The sequence below is a fragment of the Poeciliopsis prolifica genome, unplaced genomic scaffold (genome assembly GCF_027474105.1).
Source record: "Poeciliopsis prolifica strain line A6 unplaced genomic scaffold, Auburn_PproV2 SCAFFOLD018, whole genome shotgun sequence".
NCBI lineage: Eukaryota > Metazoa > Chordata > Actinopteri > Cyprinodontiformes > Poeciliidae > Poeciliopsis > Poeciliopsis prolifica.
Window position 1 is genome coordinate 3,597,395 of NW_026562393.1, and position 17,871 is coordinate 3,615,265.

Sequence of the window (17,871 nt, forward strand, 5' to 3'; positions counted from 1 at the left end):
GATTCCGTGGAAATGGCACAGGGACGGCTCCTTTATTTCAGCTTCTTCTTTAGGCTCAAGAAGCTGATCCGAAGCGAACTGAAGGCTGCAAACTCTGCTGTGCAGCGTTAGCTTTAACATGTAGCGAGGAATATTTACAAGCCACCGTCTTCTTGATTCAGGATTGCTTGGAAATCCATGAAAACTTGAAAGCCCTTTATATTAGGAAGACAATAATGTTCATAGTATTACTTTATTTGCGTCTGAAATACGACTTTGTCTTTTCTAGTTGTCACGGAAACTTGAAGCTGAACTAAGAAAACCACATTGCTTATGCGCATGTGAGGTCAACGCCGTACGCGCAAAGAGCCCTGAATCTGTTGAGTAAGCAGTATGTGACGTCGCATCGATGTGCGCATGCGCATTGCCACAAGGTAGGACGGACGAATGGGTAGCACAGATGATCAGAATACCAAAAATAAAATTACGTTACAAAAGAAAATAGTAACGCTCAGTAATCACTTAAATGTGATTTAAGTGATTACTTAAATCACTTAAAAAGAATCTTATTCTTTTTTTTAAATCACTTAAATGTGATTACTTGATTTGAAATAGTAACGCGTTAGATTACTCGTTACTGAAAAAAAGTGTTTTGTTTTTTGTTTTGTTTTACTGAAAAACCGAACAGTCATGTCAGTAATGGTTACAAAGTAACGCGTTACAGACATGACTGCTGATTGGTGCGTGTCAGCGTTTTATTCTTTTTAAAAGCTTTAAATCATGTTTTTCAAAATGACTTTTTAAGTAAATCTCTGAAACGTTGTTATTGCACTGTTTTAGCTTAACTTTTGACACGCATGTCTCAACAGCTCAATAAGTACAATGTTATGTTGCAAGTCTAAATATTTTTATTTCTGCTGAAATCGGAAGAGTATTGAATCTTCTTTCTTTTTCCTATTGTTTTCTTTTGTGAAAGCTGGATAAAGATATTTTGCATTAACCCCCCCCCCCCCCCTCCCCGCACCCCCATTCCCCGCCTCCCTCCATGACCGTCATGCTAACGTAGGACGGCACGCCCAGATTTCGTCCTCCTACGACATCACGTTGCCTTACGTGAAGCAAGCGGTCCGGTTTCCTGGCGGAGAAGATGGCGGCTCCTGGACCGGGGGAGTATTTCAGCGTCGGGAGCCATGTCTCTTGCCTCACCTGTTTGGGCCAACAGCTACAGGGAGAAGTGGTCGCGTTTGACTACCAGTCCAAGATGTTAACCTTGAGTATCCTTTGTCTGTTCGGCGCCGCTGACGGCTGGTTGGCTGGCCTGCCTGGCTGCAAGGGCCTTTGGGGTAACCGAAAAGATGTCAAATAGTGATCCGCGCAGGCGTAATTGGTCTTGGCTGAGTTACACATCTTTGTTCGTTTTAGAATATTTTATACAAACTACCCACCTGTTCTCTTGTTATCTTTTAACGAGTCTGTTGTTTTTATTTTGTTTTTCTTTTGTGCTAAATAACCTGCCCGGATGTGCATGTGTTTTGAATTCACTCATTGTATTGCCTGCCCTCAACATGGATCACTATCTGGCAGCGAACCCTGGTAAGGCATCATGGCTCTCAACCGATGCTAGTTAGCGGGCTAACTGACCCACAGCACACCCTGTTCTGACAGGTGTCCACGCGTTTATTTCTCCGTTACCTACTCCCATCGTCGGGGATTCAAACAGCCATTTTCAGGAATCCGTTTATGAGTTTCACTGTCCTCCCCTCCATCCACGTTACAGGGAAGCTGCTGCTAACTCGGCTAACATGCTAAGTTTCGGTCAAATTCAGATACTGTCCAACCGCCCTGTAGCTCCATAGCGGTTTGGGGTATTCTTGGCTCTATTAGTTTAGTTTTACTCTTGAGGTGTCTCCACAATCTTGGGTTTCAGGATGAACTGTGCTACAACTAATCGTGGGAACATCTTGAACTAATCACTATCATGAACCTTAGCCTGTGAACTTGCCTATCTTCATTCCCTCATGAGTCTTGCATGAGAGTTGCTGAATGAGTCATGAGATTCATTCATATTCTTTTGAAATGCATTTAAGTGTTTTTGTTGTTGTTTTTAGATACCGTAACTTATTAATGATGTTAACGTGAACGTGTCCAGCCTGACAATGAATGAATGAGTTCAGTAGAGGGCGTTTGCCAGTAAACGCTGAGTTGCATCTTGGCTCCTGTTGGAAATACCCGTCCAATTTCTTCCGTTCATTTATTTTCTCTCGCCTGAATTTTGTTAGTAAAATATTAGCTGTGTCCAGCTGAATTAGACGTACATTTTTGGACATGTAAGCACATTAATGAGTTCATTGAAAAGCTACTCAGGCCCAAGTTCTGGGGCTTTGCAAACATTATTAGTCTATTTTTATTATTTGCAGATGACAAATTCTTGTCTCAGTTATTTACTTTTATGGCAACAAATGTTAAAATAGTCTCATTATTTATATATCAGTGTGTGCAGTAGATATTTGGTTGGCTGCAGAGCTGCCCAGTACATTAAATGGCAATTGTTTTTGCTGTATTCGTGTTAAATATTTCTGTTCAGAAGACACATTTATTTCACCATATTATTTACTGTGCCTTCCTTTCATTTTCTGCATGCCAATAATATATTCAGCCAATTAGACTGTCAAATCTCTTGATGCCTTGAGTTCATATATATACTTTATGGCTAAGATGCTGAAGCTCACAGGTAGTTGTGGGGACTTCATAAAAAGAAACAAAAACATAAGGAAAATGCAACCGATAGCTGGATGAACCAGTAATTGTTCGTCCAGTTTCTTTTGACAAGGCATGAAGGTTATAGTATTTTCATCAAAAAAGTTTTCTAAATTTAAAGTTTAAATGTAGTACTGTTGAATGTTAAGAGGTGGCCAATGCAGAAATTGTAAACAATTAGAAGGAAGATTTAATTTGTGATTTAAGAGCAGAGCTAGCAAAACACCAATTTAACACATCAGACGTTGCACTTTATGATTAAACATCCTAATGCCACAATGCTAATATTTATGCTGGCTGTCAGTCGCTGATCCTCATGAAAGTTTCTTCTGCAGTAGCTGGGAGTATCCACCATTGTTTTTGATGCTCTCTGTATTCGTACTGTCCTCCTCCCTGCCTGTGCTGTGTTGATGGTGCTGCAGAAATCTTCAGCCCCCAATTTGTTGTTCTTGTGCTGATACAGGTCATGTTTCGTATCATTTGTTTCATGGAAAATAGGACCGCACAGTTGGATGACACACTACATGGTGATGCATTTTACTTTGAGCAGGCAGTTTTTCTGAATTGCCTAAGTTTTCTGAGTGCAGCAGCCAAACCAATTAAAGTTGGGCACATTTATAGACTATGTTGAATCCTGATGGGCTCAGATGACTGTTGGGTCCCTGATTCCCTTCAATGGGTGTCATGTGGTTCCATAAATGAACACTTTGTTCAGTTATTTAAGAACATTGTAGATGCATTTAATCAGTAAGCTATATCAGAGAGTTTGTCGGTGTTTGACACTTTCTGCCCGTTTGTGTTCTATGATCTTGCTCAGACTTCTCAGTTTGACTTTATTTTCTTTAAGGTTAATGTCAATATATCAGCTGTGGTCGGCACAAACTGATTCAAATGAAGGAGCTCATTTTATATGCAGAGGATGTAAATATTCAATGCATATGAATCTGCCTTTACAAAGTTCTTAACTCTTTGTGTTACTACAGCAGCTCAAACAGGCTAAATAGATCACCAGCATGTGTTAAATTCCTCTCACCAGAATTAAAATATAGTGCTCTAAAATATTCTTTCTAAACCCCCTTTCCCCCCCAAAGAGTTAATTTTGCACACCAATATTAAAATATCACCCATTGTTTATGTTTGGTTTGTAGTTTTGAGTATGTTTCAGATTTGCTTGTAGACCATGTTCAAAACATTTCCTGAACTGAATAGTGCCTTTAGTAGTCACATGCTGTAACTGGCACGACCTTTCACTGACACTGTGTTAGCCTCGGCGCTCTGCATCACAAGCTTCTCTGTCTCTACGGTGTTGAAGTTCTTTGTTGCTCAGCTGAGAATTTTAATTTTTTTCCAAGATCTTGCTTTGAAATATTCTGCCTTAACCCGTCTCCCCTTTAAGAATGTGCTTCCTCCAGCGGTAAGCCGAACCTCAACGACGTAATCCTGATCAACTTAGCCTATGTATCTAAGGTGGACATAATACATGACCGTACTGAGACTCCACCTCCTCTAGCATCACTGAATGTTAGCAAGGTAAGGCCATCAGATTGGTAATGGTTTGTGCCTAGATTCTCAGTATGATTTATTAAATGTTTCTTCTGATTTTTAAAGGAACTTGGATCCTCATTAGAAATTATTTGTACTCGGAAACAAAATGTTCAGGTGTTTTATAAACAGAAGTGTCCAAACTAATCTTTTGGTTTTTAATTTAAAATCTGCTGGTAAATTCAGTTTTTCTTTTTTTTTTTGTTTCTATTTTTTTTAAAGGAAAGCTTGTCTGAATCACCTTATATCACTGACATCTAAAAGACTTTAAAAGTACTGTTGTATTTTGGTGATTCTTGTAAGCATTTAACAACCATGTTTTCTAACCACCTTCTGACAAATAACTAATTTGAAGATGCTGAGTAAATTCAGTACATTTGTTTCAATCATAATAAATTTTCTTTTACACCACATACAGTCATTCAAACACATTGAATCATTGCACAAGATGAAAGGCGTGCAGCGATGATTTTGGAAGACAAAAACTAAAAATTTGGTTTGAATAACAGCATTTTGATGAGTAGTTTCCTAATTTGTTTGGTTGGCTGAAGTGAGCAAAATGTTAGTCTCTGGATATAAAAAAAAAACAAAGTTAAAGGTTCTCTTTTTGTAACGTTTCAGTTACAATTTCATTTCCGAACCATTTCACGCAGTACCTGCATCAGTCTTCAGCTACAAACGGTGAAATAGAAATATCGGATTCTGAGTAGAGCTCACTGTGTTTCTTCTGTTTTTAACAGCTTGCCAATCGAGCACGGACAGAAAAGGAAGACAAGCTGTCCCAAGCCTATGCAATCAGTGCTGGGGTTTCTGTGGAGGGCCAGCAGCTATTCCAGACTATTCACAAAACGTAAGGACTTCCTGCTGTCGCTCAGTGAATGATAATCTGGTAACCTGATCAGATTATCAATTAAAATTGGTCCATCCTGGCTGACCAGAAAAAGACACCCATTTCTTGTAAAAGAAGACATTTTAATGGAAAGACTGTGTTCAAAGTAAATAAGAAATCTGAATAAACAAACCAGACAATCCATTTGTCTTTTTCAACAACATATTTTTTAAAAAATTTTTTAAACCAGCTTGACAAGAAAGCACATGGTCAGTAATTCACTTCCTGTGTATTTAGCACTCTTCTAAATTTATTTTATTTTGTATTTGTGTTCTAACAGTGAAATCTTGGCAAAAGTGCTATAAAATTGATCATTGTTGCTGTAAAGTAGCAGACAAGGACCGTGTCAGCTGAGGTTGTGGAGTTGTAAAAGAGGGACAGGAAAATGCCAGTTGGAATGAGGAGGAGGAGAAAGAGATGGATGAAGAGGGACAGGAGGAGGAGGAACCACTAATAAAAAGTGAAGTGCCAGGTACATAGGGGGTGGGCGATATGGACTTAAAAGTTTTATTACGATATTTTGTGGTACTGTTGTGGTAACGATAAGTGACTATAAGCACTATTACTACTTTTATTTTAGATAACTGTATGACTGTGACTGCATGGCACAGCAATCAAAGCCCCTCAAGCACAATTATTGCTCTTGAAAAATTTACCAAAGTGTAATCTGCTTCTTTAAGACACCAGTCACATAAAATGGCACACAGTTAAATACATTTAATCATATTTTGAAATGTTATATTCATTAATCAAACAGTAGAGATTAAACTAACAATCCCAACAATACGGACAGTTGTGAGGGTGTTTTTAAATGTCGTTAGTTGGAATTTATGGTGACGACGGATAAATCAAAATCCTTAAGAAATTTCTCACCCTAAATGATAAACTATATAATAAATGCCCACCCATAGAGTTTCAGGACTGGGTTGGCATTTCCTGATGAGGGATTGTATTTCCCTTCAAATGTATTTAATTCTCTCCTGACATATCTGTAAATTAACTTTAATTTACAAGGGTGCGGGGGGCTCATGATGTAGTAGTAGATTTGTTTTTTGTTCCCCAATATTTGCTTTGGGTTTTTTTTGAGCTGTTTGAACTTTTGTGTCAAGCTTGACATGTTGGTATCCTGGCAACCCTAAAATATATGCAGCCAGCATTTGGTTATGACTCTTGTTGCATGAAATCCAGTTGGTTTTAATTGTGGCCTTCAGCTTGTCTTCATCTTTGGGTCTGGTGTCACATCGTCTCAATTTTCAGAGTCATTTCCCAACCCTGGTCCACTGCATGTTTTCGGTGTCTTCTTTCTTCAGCAAAGGTGATTCCAATTAACAGGTGTTTGCTGAACTGCAATCAGCTGAATGAGTTGCATTAAAGAAGGGAAACCTCTAAAACATGCCGGGCAGTGTGCCTTGAGGACCAGGGTTGGGAAACGCATTCTATGGGTTTATCTCTGAGTTAGACGCTATGGTTAAACAGGTTTCACTGCTTTTGGCAAGACAGGTAGGTGCCGAGCCCTGCTCGTCTTCAGAAGAAATAAAGTTGGATTGCTCAAACTTCCATGTCAATGGTGGCGCTGACTAGGAATTTTGACAAAACGCAAAATGCTGACGGTGCAATGGCGTTAGATTGCGTGGCTCCCCAAACTGAAATTCAGTTTTCATTTCCATTAATTTATCTAGCCATCATCACAAAGTGTAGAGGCTTCACTCACGATCACAACAAACAACTTAAAATTAGAGCCTCACCACTCTTTCGCCAAAATCCTAGTATTCAAATAAGTTCCACTTTCATCTGAAAAGGTGATTTTAGACGACTGAGTCTTGTTAGGCCAGCTTAAGATGCTTCTGATGTTGTCCATGGTCCAGGAGGGGCTTACCTCCACGGATGTGATGTCTTGTGGCCCCTGTCCTGGATAAGTGAAGGTGGTTCTTGAAATCCCTTTCCATGTTTCTAAAATCTTTCACCGCTGTTGATGCCCACACTGAAGTGAGCTGCTAAGTCATTGGAACACCATGCTGACGGAAAAACTATCATTGTAACAATTTTATTCATGTTGCAATTGCTTGTATTGTGAATTTTCTTTTTTTAAAACATGAAAAGTGAAAAATGTCTCTTTGCAGCATCAAAGACTGTAAATGGCAGGAGAAGAACATTATTGTGATGGACGACGTTGTAATCTCACCGCCTTATCAGGTTGAGAACTGCAGAGGCAAAGAGGGAAGCGCTTTAAGTCACGTACGCAAAATAGTAAGTATGACTTGGAACCACACAGTACACTGTGAATCGGGATGTAATAGAAGTTACTTGATTTTTACCAGCTACTGTTTTGCTACAGTTTATTTATTTAAAGGAGAGGAAATGTATGTGTGAGAATAAGATACTCCATATTTAGTGGCTTGCGGAGCCAACATTAGCTGTTAAGTAACTCGGAGTAGTTTGTTCAGCCTGACTCAATTTCACAACAGTGTGGAAAAAATGTAAGCCCACTCATCACAGCACTGTTTCAGATTGTTTAGGTTTGCAGAGATTAATTTCTCTATAGTTCTCCTAATGTCCCACTGCTGCACTTCATATAGTTTTTTTTTAAGTCATTCTGTTGTAGATTTGCTTCTGTGGCTCATTGTTCTGTTGATGACCCAGTTTGGTCCAAAGTCCAGCTAACTGGATGTTTTGCGAGTTAAGTTACCAAAGTCAGTTTCTCTGCTTGTCTTTATTTAACTTGGTGAGGCATGTAGAGTCTGAAATGCACTTAAAGCTTTGAATAGATATTGATTAATGTTGGCAATAAAACACATTGGTCACAATAGATTTCCTTTCTCAACCTAAAAACTTTATGGTTTCATTTCTTAGAATATGAAACTGAAGCTCATATTTTATTGAAGTTGAATTTGATCCTCAATCCAGTAACTCAATTAATGGCGATAAATATTAGTACATCAGCCCATGTTCGAAAGAGGCGAGCCATTTTTCCATCTCACAAACAGATCAAATTGTAACCTTCCATCCATTTTCCTTGGACCTAAATATCAGTGTCTCATATGGATTTTATATATATATATATATATATATATATATATATATATATATTCTAACATTTGAAGTCTTTCTATTATCTACTTCAGCACTTTGTGGAGATGTGCACAAATATGTTTATGTATCGCACTAGAGCAGTGTCTGATTTTTATTGTTTTTTGGGTTCTTTTGTTCTAGTTGTATTTAAAAGTTTAATTGCACATTGACCTAAAGAGGTCTTCAGGAGGAAAAAATGTGGGATTTGTCTGTATTCCTGCAGTCTCCTGTTTTGTTGCACAAAGCAGAATATCGCCAGTGTTCTCAGAAACCCCAGCGGTGGCGTAACTGACAGATGTTTCCCTGATTAAATCTGTTTTTAGTCTCTTTTTTGTTTTTTTGCACACTCAACAGGGCAGAGTGCAGAAGAAAACAGCTTTAAAATTCATTCATGAAGCAGACAGTCTCTCAACTGAGTTAACAGTCTGACTGCAATGCAACATGTTTGGAGTTAGTCATTGGAAAACGTGCAGGGAATAGGAAACTGATCAGGCAGAGCTGAGTCCTTCTGTATTAGAAATACATCCATTTGCAAATTGGGTTTACTGTTTGCTTCCTTCTCCTGATCTTAGTCCAACCGTATGACATTTTGGGTCATTCTCACAGATTATAGTACTTTTATTTAATAAAAGTACTACTTACACTGGCAGATTATTTTACTTTTACCTTTTTTTTTCGTGTGTGTGTGTAGTTTTAGTCAAAACAACAAATCTTGAAGCATGTCCTTGACCAAACTGTTCTTTCCCTTTTAAATTGTGAATATTTTTTCCCGGCAGTGCTGGAGATTAGTTCTAAATGTACCTTTTTTCTTTTCTTTTTTTTTTTTTCCTTTTTTTCCCTCTTTTCTCTGTTGTTGCAGGTTGAGAAACATTTTAGAGACGTGGAAAGTCAGAAGTCCATGCAACGTTCACAAGCACAGCAAACACAGAAGGACTCCACTTTATCTTCTTGAGTTGGCAGTGTGGACCGGCCGGGGGAAGGCGACGCGGGTGGTTCTGTTCCCACTGCCAGACAAAGTCGGCATTCCTTGTCCTCAGTCCGAGACCACAAGGAGGAGCGCTGAGGGCCCTGGATCCTGAAGATCAAAATACCATTAAATGAAAAAGACAAAAAAAGAGAGAGAAGAAAGATTAAATCTTAAATTAGACTTTATAAAGAATAATTTAAACATGATCCATAAAGCAAACCATAGTTTCCTTAACTAACTTGTCTCATCCTATCCTGCCCCGCCTCCCTCCTCCATTTTCCCTCCCTCTTTTTGTCCCCTAAAACCTTTCTTTTTTCTTTTTCTGCCCTCCTCCTCCTTTTGCCTTCAGTTCCATTTCAAAGAGAAAACTAGAGCAGTCAGAAAGGCTTGTTAGCTTTATTTTCTGTCATTGTTTCCTTTTTTTTTTTTTTTTCTGTATCCATGTTCTACTGTCTGTATTTTCTGTATTTTAAAACAAAATGTGACTTGAAATGCCACACTTTAAAGGACATTTTCTAAAATAAAAGTAACAAAAATTCTGACTGTAATATTGTAATTTTCAACAACTTTTTGAGCAGTTTGTAAAGATTGTGTGTGGGAGGGTTATGTGTTGATGGAAATTGATTCAAATTATGGAAGTACCTGTGAGATAGGGATTAGGGTTGAGACGAAATGAATACAGGTTGAAACTGTAGGTGGACATGTTTATAATCATCATAATTCACTATTCCACAGATGCTCAGGTTATCCCTTTAACATGTAACTTGCAGTTTAGGGTCTCGACCAAAATTACTTGTATTTCATCAGCCTCTGGAAATCCTATAGGTAAGTTCTGGAGTTGGCACTTAAGAGAAAGTTATGGTTAAGGGTTTTTAATACAGAACATGATGGCCTATGTAATCATTGGTAATACTGAAAATGGTGTAAGCCACAAAAAACTGAAGTAGCGGACTGAACGGATCCAAAAGAACTGGTTTGTTCTGTCTTCCAAAGTTCTATTTTGAGATAAAAGTGAATCTTGCATGTCTGACATTAAAGTCCCAGATTCTGGAGGAAGATTGGAGAGCTACAGAATCCAAGTTCCCACAGTCAGTAATGATTTGGGGTCATGTCATCTGCTGCTGCTCCTGTGTTTTGTCAGAGCAGCTCTCTGCCACAGTATTGCAGGCCCAATAGAACCAGCACTAATAATCAGGATATTGCTGTGAATTGATTTGTCGGCAAACTGGACTGACCTAAACCTCACAGAAAATGTGTGGAGTATTGTGAAGAGGAAAGTGAGAAACTCCAGATCCAACTCGAGAGAGACAGTCAGAGCCACCAGCTGATCACCTCCATTACACGCTGCACTGATGCAGTTCTTCAAGCAGAAGGAGCCCAGGAGTGTTTCTGGGTGTAGCCTGATGCGATTCCAAAAGGTAACATTTTAAGTTTCATTAACTGTAAGCCATGAATATAAAAAGTAACATTTGGACTAAAATACCGCAATAAAGTAACTTCTGGAAATCTACCTGTTTCTGTACTGTTGGGAATTTACAAAAGATGCTCAGATTCAGTCCGGTCTGTCTGCATAGACTGGTGGTCTATAGATAATCCATTCGTTGTTATGTAATGTAGAACTAAACAGGATAAACCGAGTGCTATCATGCATCTGCCCTAGATGTATCCATATAGAGAAGCAGATGTAAATCCTTCATGTGGGAAAGGGTTCAAAACGGACTGCAGGTTCTCTCCCCAGATTTGGTTATGTGATCATCAGTTTAAGCCCATAATCCCGTCTAATCGGGAATATTCCATGCGTGTGCCTCGGGAGTTTGCTGAAATGACACATTTCCACGCAGTTCGCGAAAACATATTCGCCGTGTTTCAGATGCGTCGCTCTGCTCTGTGTGCGCACGGACGGCCCGGCCATGGCGTTCAGCAGGAGAGTCTTCACTCCGAGCGCACAAACATGCTCTGCTTGATCCCCCTGCTTCTGCTGCTGCCGCCTCCGAGCATCATGTCGGGCTTCAGGCAGTGTCCGAGCCCCTGCCTTTGCTACGAGTCCTCCGACCTGGTGGACTGCAGGTCTCAGGGCTTGGACCAGGTCCCCGCCGGTGTCTCCCACGGCACTTGGCTGCTGGATCTCAGCGGGAACAGGGTGAGAGAGGTGCGCAGTGATTCGTTCGTGGGACTGTGGTCGTTGAAGTTCCTACTGATGTCCAACAACAGCATACATGCTGTGCATCCACAGGTCTGGTGAAAGCTTATTATTATTATTATTATTATTATTATTATTATTATTATTATTATTATTATTATTATTATTATTATTATTTAAAATGAGGTTGAGTCTACATGTGTTTCTAAATTCTTCCAGAAAACGACGACAGTAAAAATATATTTGTCCAATTATGAATTAGAGAACATTTGTAGGAAATTCCAAACTTCTGCTTCTAATAGTCGTTTTCAAAAGGATTCAAGTTGCATGTTTCATTAATCCACCCTGAAGTTATGTATATGTCACCCTGGCTGATGAATTGTCGATGAGTGAATGCAAACTGGGGCTCTGTATGCAATTGTGTTGAATATTTGGCAAACAAAAGACAAATCTGCAACACATTAAGATAGCAATTTACTCCTTTTCTAAATGGAAACAGAAGAAAGTTTTCCAAATAATTCCAAATTGTTTCCCAGACTGAATTACTGTTTAAAAATGTGATGGAAATATTGAGCTATTTGTCTTGATAACTATTCTGCTTTTCTTCTCTTTTTTTAATAGTTTCCATTCTAATCTGCAACATTTAACACAACTCATTGACATAAAATACTATCGAAAGATTAAATTATTCCAGTTATTATTCCAGTTATTTAGATTCACTAGACTCAGAGTGGATGGAATAATGAAAATGTAACAACGCCCCTTCCCTCCCCCCCCAAAAAAAAACCAGAAAAACAACTGTCTCAGAAATTTTGACTATTGCATGAGATCAAAATAAAATTATTCAAAGTTTCAAGTGTATTGAATAGTACGTCCCTTTACTAGACAGTAAATGCTCTCAGTTCTTGGCCAGGATTCCTTGTGCATAAATTACTTCATCAATGCAAAGTGACATTTTTGTGATTGGTTTACACTATTGCCAACTTCAATTAACTTGTTTTTGTATATAGTCACCGTGCAGAACATCACATCTTAGGATTCCTGTTTGTGTTAGCAACCCTGTTTCTTGTACAGTCTTTTCTACCACACTTCATTCTTCCTTCCTTCCTTTATTAAGGTTAGATACAACACTCGTTGGGCCAGGACATTACATTTTCTGTTTAGAAACTGTTTCAATTTTTGAATGGTATACCTATGATGGCCTTGTAATCTCTGAAACTTTAAATGCTAAAGAAACAAAAGAAGAAAATGAACTCGACAGTTCAGAGTGACCCTTTCTCACTGGCTGTCTGGGTTTCAGTCTCTTTCATCCTTACAGTTTCTGGAGAGGCTGGACCTGAGCTTCAACCGACTGCGCTGGCTGCCTCAGGACTTCACTCTCCATCTGACCTCCCTCCAGGAGCTGCGGCTGGACCACAACCTGATGCAGCACGTTGACTCCTCCTCCCTGAGAAACTGTGACAACTTGAGGAAGCTCGACCTGAGCTACAACCGCATCCGAACGATTGACACCAAGGCTTTCCACAGCCTCTCTCGACTGCGCCTCCTGCACTTGGAGGGAAACAAGCTGAACGTGCTCAAAGATGGGCTGCTGAGCCGCCAGCAGACCCTGGAGGTTCTCCTGCTCGGCCACAACAACATCTCAGCGATCGAGGCCGAAGCTCTGGCCCCTCTCCGCGGTCTGACCCTGCTGGGCCTCCGCGGAAATCAGCTGCAGCACATCAAGTTCAAGACCTTCCTGAAGCTGAAGACTATCAACACCCATCTGCAGATGTCCCTCAACCCCTGGACCTGTGACTGTGACCTGCAGCGCGTCTTTGGTAAGATCCAGCACGTGCGACACCTGCATGTAGAGGACTACAAGGCCATCCTCTGCCACGCCCCTCCTCAGCAGGCTGGGAGCCCCCTCGTGTCCATGGACAGCCAGCTGTGCATGGCGGAGACAGCGTCGGTGCTGGTCATCACCATCACCGTGATGCTGGCAGTGATCGGTGCGCTGGTCAAAGCTGAGCGCAACCGTAAGAGCAAACAAGCTGCGAGTGATGCAGAGTCTTCAGACAAGTGATTGGCTAAAGGATGGAGCTCTGACACACACAGATGGCCTCCTGCTGGACACTACATGAAACAGCCACTGGAGAAAGACCAAGTGGGTGTTTTTTTTTTTTTTATGTAGTTAGTGGAAAACAATCCAAAACATTATCATTAATTTCTGTCCTTTCACTAGTTTTACTAAAAGGCTTTCCACAATGTATAAATCACTTGCAAAAATATTGAAACTTAAATGTTCTTCATGTTGAATCATGTCATCAGCATAAATATAAACAGTTGGATTTCTTTTTATTGGCTAGACTAATCCAAAGTTATGTTTTACTGTGAAATGGAAGGAAATCAATAGTTTTCAATTATTTAATGAATAAAAGTCAAAAAGGTTTTCTCTGATATCACTCTAAAACAGCAACCACTTACTTCCAGAAGTTGCCCAAGTAGTGAATACATTTCATCTTGCGTTTAATGCAGTTTTGGAATAAATCCAGCTGACGCCATACCTTAAATCTGCAGCACTCTCTTTGGTTTTTATTGCTGTAATTATGCAATATTTATGTCACATCTAGAATGTTGCATAATCACAACAGAAAAAAAAAATCAAGACTGATGCAGGTCTAAGGTATGGTGTCAAATACTTGCTCTTTATGTAGGGTAAGCAAACTTATCAAGCACGTCCAGATATCTGTAGGCAGGGAATTTATTTCTATCATAAGCCATAAAAAATGCAAAATACAATAAATTAAGAAAGTCTAACAACCAATTTTCAGCTTGACCAACTCCTTGACATTCACAGGTCAAATACTGAGATACTGGAATTTTTTCTCTATTTATTGAAAGTATCAGAACCAAGAAATCCCATCGTTTCCCGCCTTTTATTGCATCGAGTAGGACTGTTTTCTTGATGCAGAAGTTGGGAGAAACTTTTTCATCCTTCAGTTTCTATTGGACTCAAAGCCAACACCTTTTATTAAAGAATCTACAAAATTAATTTCTATTTTTATGCCTTATAATCTTTACAATAAAAAGAACAATCTCAACTGACAGATCAAAGAACAAAGAAAATATGGTGCATTTTTGTAACAAATGCTTGTATTTTTTGGTTGCAGTTAATCTGTCCAACACAGTAAAGCAGCAGATAATATTATCACTACATATGAATGATGTACACAATATTTTTCGGTTGATATTCTTGTGTTCTTTAAATTTATTGAAAAACATTTTGTACATCTTAAAAGCAACATACCATTATAGAACAGTTTTCATTTACTTGGAAATTTTGAAACATGAATTGTGATTTTCAAGATTTCGCCAGGGGAGTATAATGCAAATGCATAATACTCACTCATGTTGTAAAGTTTCAGCGCATAACAAAATGTAAACAAGAAACCAAATGAATAAAACCATTTGCTATTTAAAAAGTGTAAAGGAAACGTGTTTTTCTTGTAGAAGGAAAGCTGCCATCTGGTAGCTAATGATGAACCGTCTGAGCTCTCCGAGCTGAGTGCTTTAAATCCTGAGGCAGGCAGCGGCTTCGGCACAATCCAGCCACAACAATCTCATTCTGCACAGTCACCCCCATTTGCAAAAACTGTCTTTAAAAGCCAGAGACTTCTACCCATCAGTGGCCAAGATGAGCACAGCACCGAAAATCCCAACATTGTGGCCGATTAGCTTCATCTGGTTCCAGAACTCCACCTTGCGGTTGTTGTGCCAGTATCCGAGGTTTCCGTCGATGAGCAGGATGACCAGAGGAAGGATGGTGGCCAGGATTTGAGCGGCCATCCGGATGTAGTACCCAGTGAGGAAGGCCAGAGCTAGAACGCCAAACAGCACCTCTATGAGCATCAGAGTGAGCTCTCCCCCTGCGATGTGGTTCAGGTAGGCCTGTCTGTCCTCGTTACTGTGCCGCAGCGAGTACACCTAGTGGAGAAAACAGTGGAAACGCAGGTAAGGTAACAGAAAAATAAATGCATAATAGAGCCATGGATCATGTTCTTCTTCCAATCAGAGCCTCACCATACAGATGAGATAGATTCCCAAAAAGACCTGGCCAGTGGACTGCAGCGATCTGCTGCGAGCCTTCTGCCTGTAGACTTCCCCCGCTCCACTGGCCAGGACCAGGAAGCCCCCGATGACGGCTAGCGCCCTGGAGTACATCCGGACCTGCAGGACGACAAGGATCGGTGGTGTATTTAGAAATGTTCCTTCATGTTCTGCAAGAAAATATTTAACAGTTTTCAAAACTCAAGAGTATGCAGTCATTTTTTGAGCTCAAGATCAAATATAAAACCTGCATGATGGGATCGTTAGACTGACGAAAGGTTAGAAGTATGGACTAAAGGATAAATGGACATACTGATGGATAGATTGTCTGCTTAATCAACGGCTGGACAGAAGTATCAATGAGCAGATGCATGCAAGCATGAAACGAAAAGATGAACGAAATTATTAATTGACCAAAATAAAAAGGTGCTTTGACTTAAACTATTTCTTTCACAAATTCAGATCTTCTTTCCATGTTGATCCTCCATAAAGCTTGGCTCACTTTCTCATGAGTCCCTCCCAGATCTTAGATCTGTCAGATGAATATGATCAAAACAGAAAGTGTAACTCAGTTCAAATATATTTATATAATTTTAATGCTGATATTCAGCTCTACTGTTCTTTTAAATCACTTGAGGATGTATGATGTTTTATGCATTGTGTTTTTATAATTGCTTTAATAGTTTAATCTTGTCTATTTTATGCTTGTTTTCAATGTAAAGGATTTTGCGCTTTTTGACTTGCTAAGTGGACGAAGTTGACTCAACACTGTAAATCAAGGAGCTTCACTCACCTTTAGCCAGTCCCCATAATGCACCTGCTCTCCGATGTAGGATGCGTAAGTGCTGATGGCCAGCTGCATGGTGGCACCCAGAGCAAACCACCTCCTCTTCACTCCAAATGACATAAAACTAGCGCAGAGGACGGCTGCTCCCATGTCAATATATAGGTATGGTACATGGATGTCCGGTTTTCTGGAGAGGAAAGAGAATCAGAAGACTTAATGTCTAAGTTATGTTGTTTATTCAGTTGCTTTATGACTTACTATATCTTACGTTATTATATAATGTGACTTTATGTAACTGTACCTTTTAGTTTTTAAAAGGCTACCCATGGTTGGAACTGCAAATTAGCTTTCAAGTTAAAGGGGTTACTAGAGAGGGACAGTAATTGTTTATTTTTGTTGTTGTTTTTTTTCTGAATGTAGGCTTTGCCTTGTTTCTAATGAATAAAATTCTGAATAATACCAAATATTCTTATAATACTTCGGAAGTAGAGCAGCATTTGGTCATTAAAATTCCCCCTTTTCTTCTTGTTATGAAATATGCTAATGATAATAACTTTCTGACAGACCTGATGTGGAGTTTCCATTATCTATACAACATATATATGTTTTTCACTGTGTAAGAACTCTATACAATAAAGGAAGCTTTTTTTTAATACATTTTATTTTTTTTCAATCATACTCTAATTTATTAAGACATATTTTCAAAAAACTTTTTAGACTAAATTGAAGAAAGCTATAATGAAACTTTACTGAGCATTGATAAACTTACACTTGATAATCTAATGTAATTTACTCAAGCAGATTTAAAAGAGTGTAAGAGTATAATGTTAAAACTGTGCTTAGTACGAATATGGCCTCCATTGTTGCCTTCTTATAGCACATAATTACAGGAGAAGCTGGAGGGGCGTGGATGTGTGGGGTTTCAGGAACCCAACCACACGGAGAAATGAAAGCAGTCAATTGGGGTGGAAAGTCGTCCAAAGATCTGTCGGGCTAAATATTAAAGATTATTAAGTTAAATATGAACTGCTGTTTGAACTTACAGGAACATTTAAAGTCAGCTTTTCAATTGTGCAAATAAAATACAGCTCATTTAGATACTCGGTGTGCCACAAACAACGGAAAAGAGACATAAAGTCGTGAACTGAATGTTTTTTTTCTATCTCTCTTTTAATATTTATTAGCTCCAGGTATTTATAGAGTCAGAAAGTTGCCTTGAACTGCCGTTAGCTCTCTCTGCTAAGGTTAGCTGGAAGCTCTGCGTCAAACTGCACGCTGCATTTTACCTCTTTGAGTCCGCTCTTTCAGCGAACAGCATCAGCATACTGAAGCAGTTCCAGAATCCGAACCGGGTCAGAATAAACGCCCCAAGTTGGCCGAGAAACCTTAACATCTGCTTCCTACTTGGACCTGCCATAGCTTCCAGCTCATGTATCCCATCCGCCAGTCAGCCTACCAGATACTTGAACTTCCGACCAATGAACACCTTTTTCATGTCAAATTAAAAGAATGTGGCTGTCCCACGTTGCAGCCTGTGAGCCAGCTGCCTTTCAAAGAGACACAAGGAAGCTTTTATTTTGAAGAAGTGGTCAAGTTCCCAGGTAAAGCGTTCTGATTGGCTAAGATTGTCTACATGTTGAGATATATATTGT

General features: G+C 39.4%; 3 protein-coding genes across 4 annotated transcripts; 2 read left to right on the forward strand and 1 right to left on the reverse strand.

The window, feature by feature from the left end:
• Positions 1 to 299: 299 nt before the first annotated feature.
• Positions 300 to 9,751, forward strand: lsm12b (LSM12 homolog b). Its single transcript, XM_055043073.1, has 6 exons — positions 300 to 413; positions 1,046 to 1,253; positions 4,133 to 4,266; positions 5,019 to 5,128; positions 7,288 to 7,414; positions 9,096 to 9,751. Exons 2-6 carry the CDS (start codon positions 1,127 to 1,129, stop codon positions 9,186 to 9,188), a joined length of 591 nt encoding a protein of 196 aa, XP_054899048.1. The 5' UTR covers positions 300 to 413; positions 1,046 to 1,126; the 3' UTR covers positions 9,189 to 9,751.
• Positions 9,752 to 10,849: 1,098 nt separating this feature from the next.
• LOC129368314 (leucine-rich repeat-containing G-protein coupled receptor 4) lies at positions 10,850 to 14,058 on the forward strand. Of its 2 annotated transcripts, none has more exons than XM_055043240.1 (2): positions 10,850 to 11,436; positions 12,644 to 14,058. In XM_055043240.1, exons 1-2 carry the CDS (start codon positions 10,864 to 10,866, stop codon positions 13,406 to 13,408), a joined length of 1,338 nt encoding a protein of 445 aa, XP_054899215.1. In that variant the 5' UTR covers positions 10,850 to 10,863; the 3' UTR covers positions 13,409 to 14,058. The 2 variants fall into 2 exon arrangements, with proteins under 2 accessions (XP_054899215.1, XP_054899216.1); XM_055043241.1 differs by having other exon boundaries at positions 12,662 to 14,058.
• A 22-nt stretch (positions 14,059 to 14,080) lies between these two features.
• On the reverse strand, positions 14,081 to 17,666 carry tmem101 (transmembrane protein 101). Its single transcript, XM_055043242.1, has 4 exons — positions 17,506 to 17,666; positions 16,226 to 16,406; positions 15,406 to 15,552; positions 14,081 to 15,309 (listed from the first exon to the last, which is right to left on the reverse strand). The coding sequence occupies exons 1-4, from the start codon at positions 17,634 to 17,636 to the stop codon at positions 15,001 to 15,003; spliced, it is 768 nt and encodes a 255-aa protein (XP_054899217.1). The 5' UTR covers positions 17,637 to 17,666; the 3' UTR covers positions 14,081 to 15,000.
• Between the last annotated feature and the right edge of the window lie 205 nt (positions 17,667 to 17,871).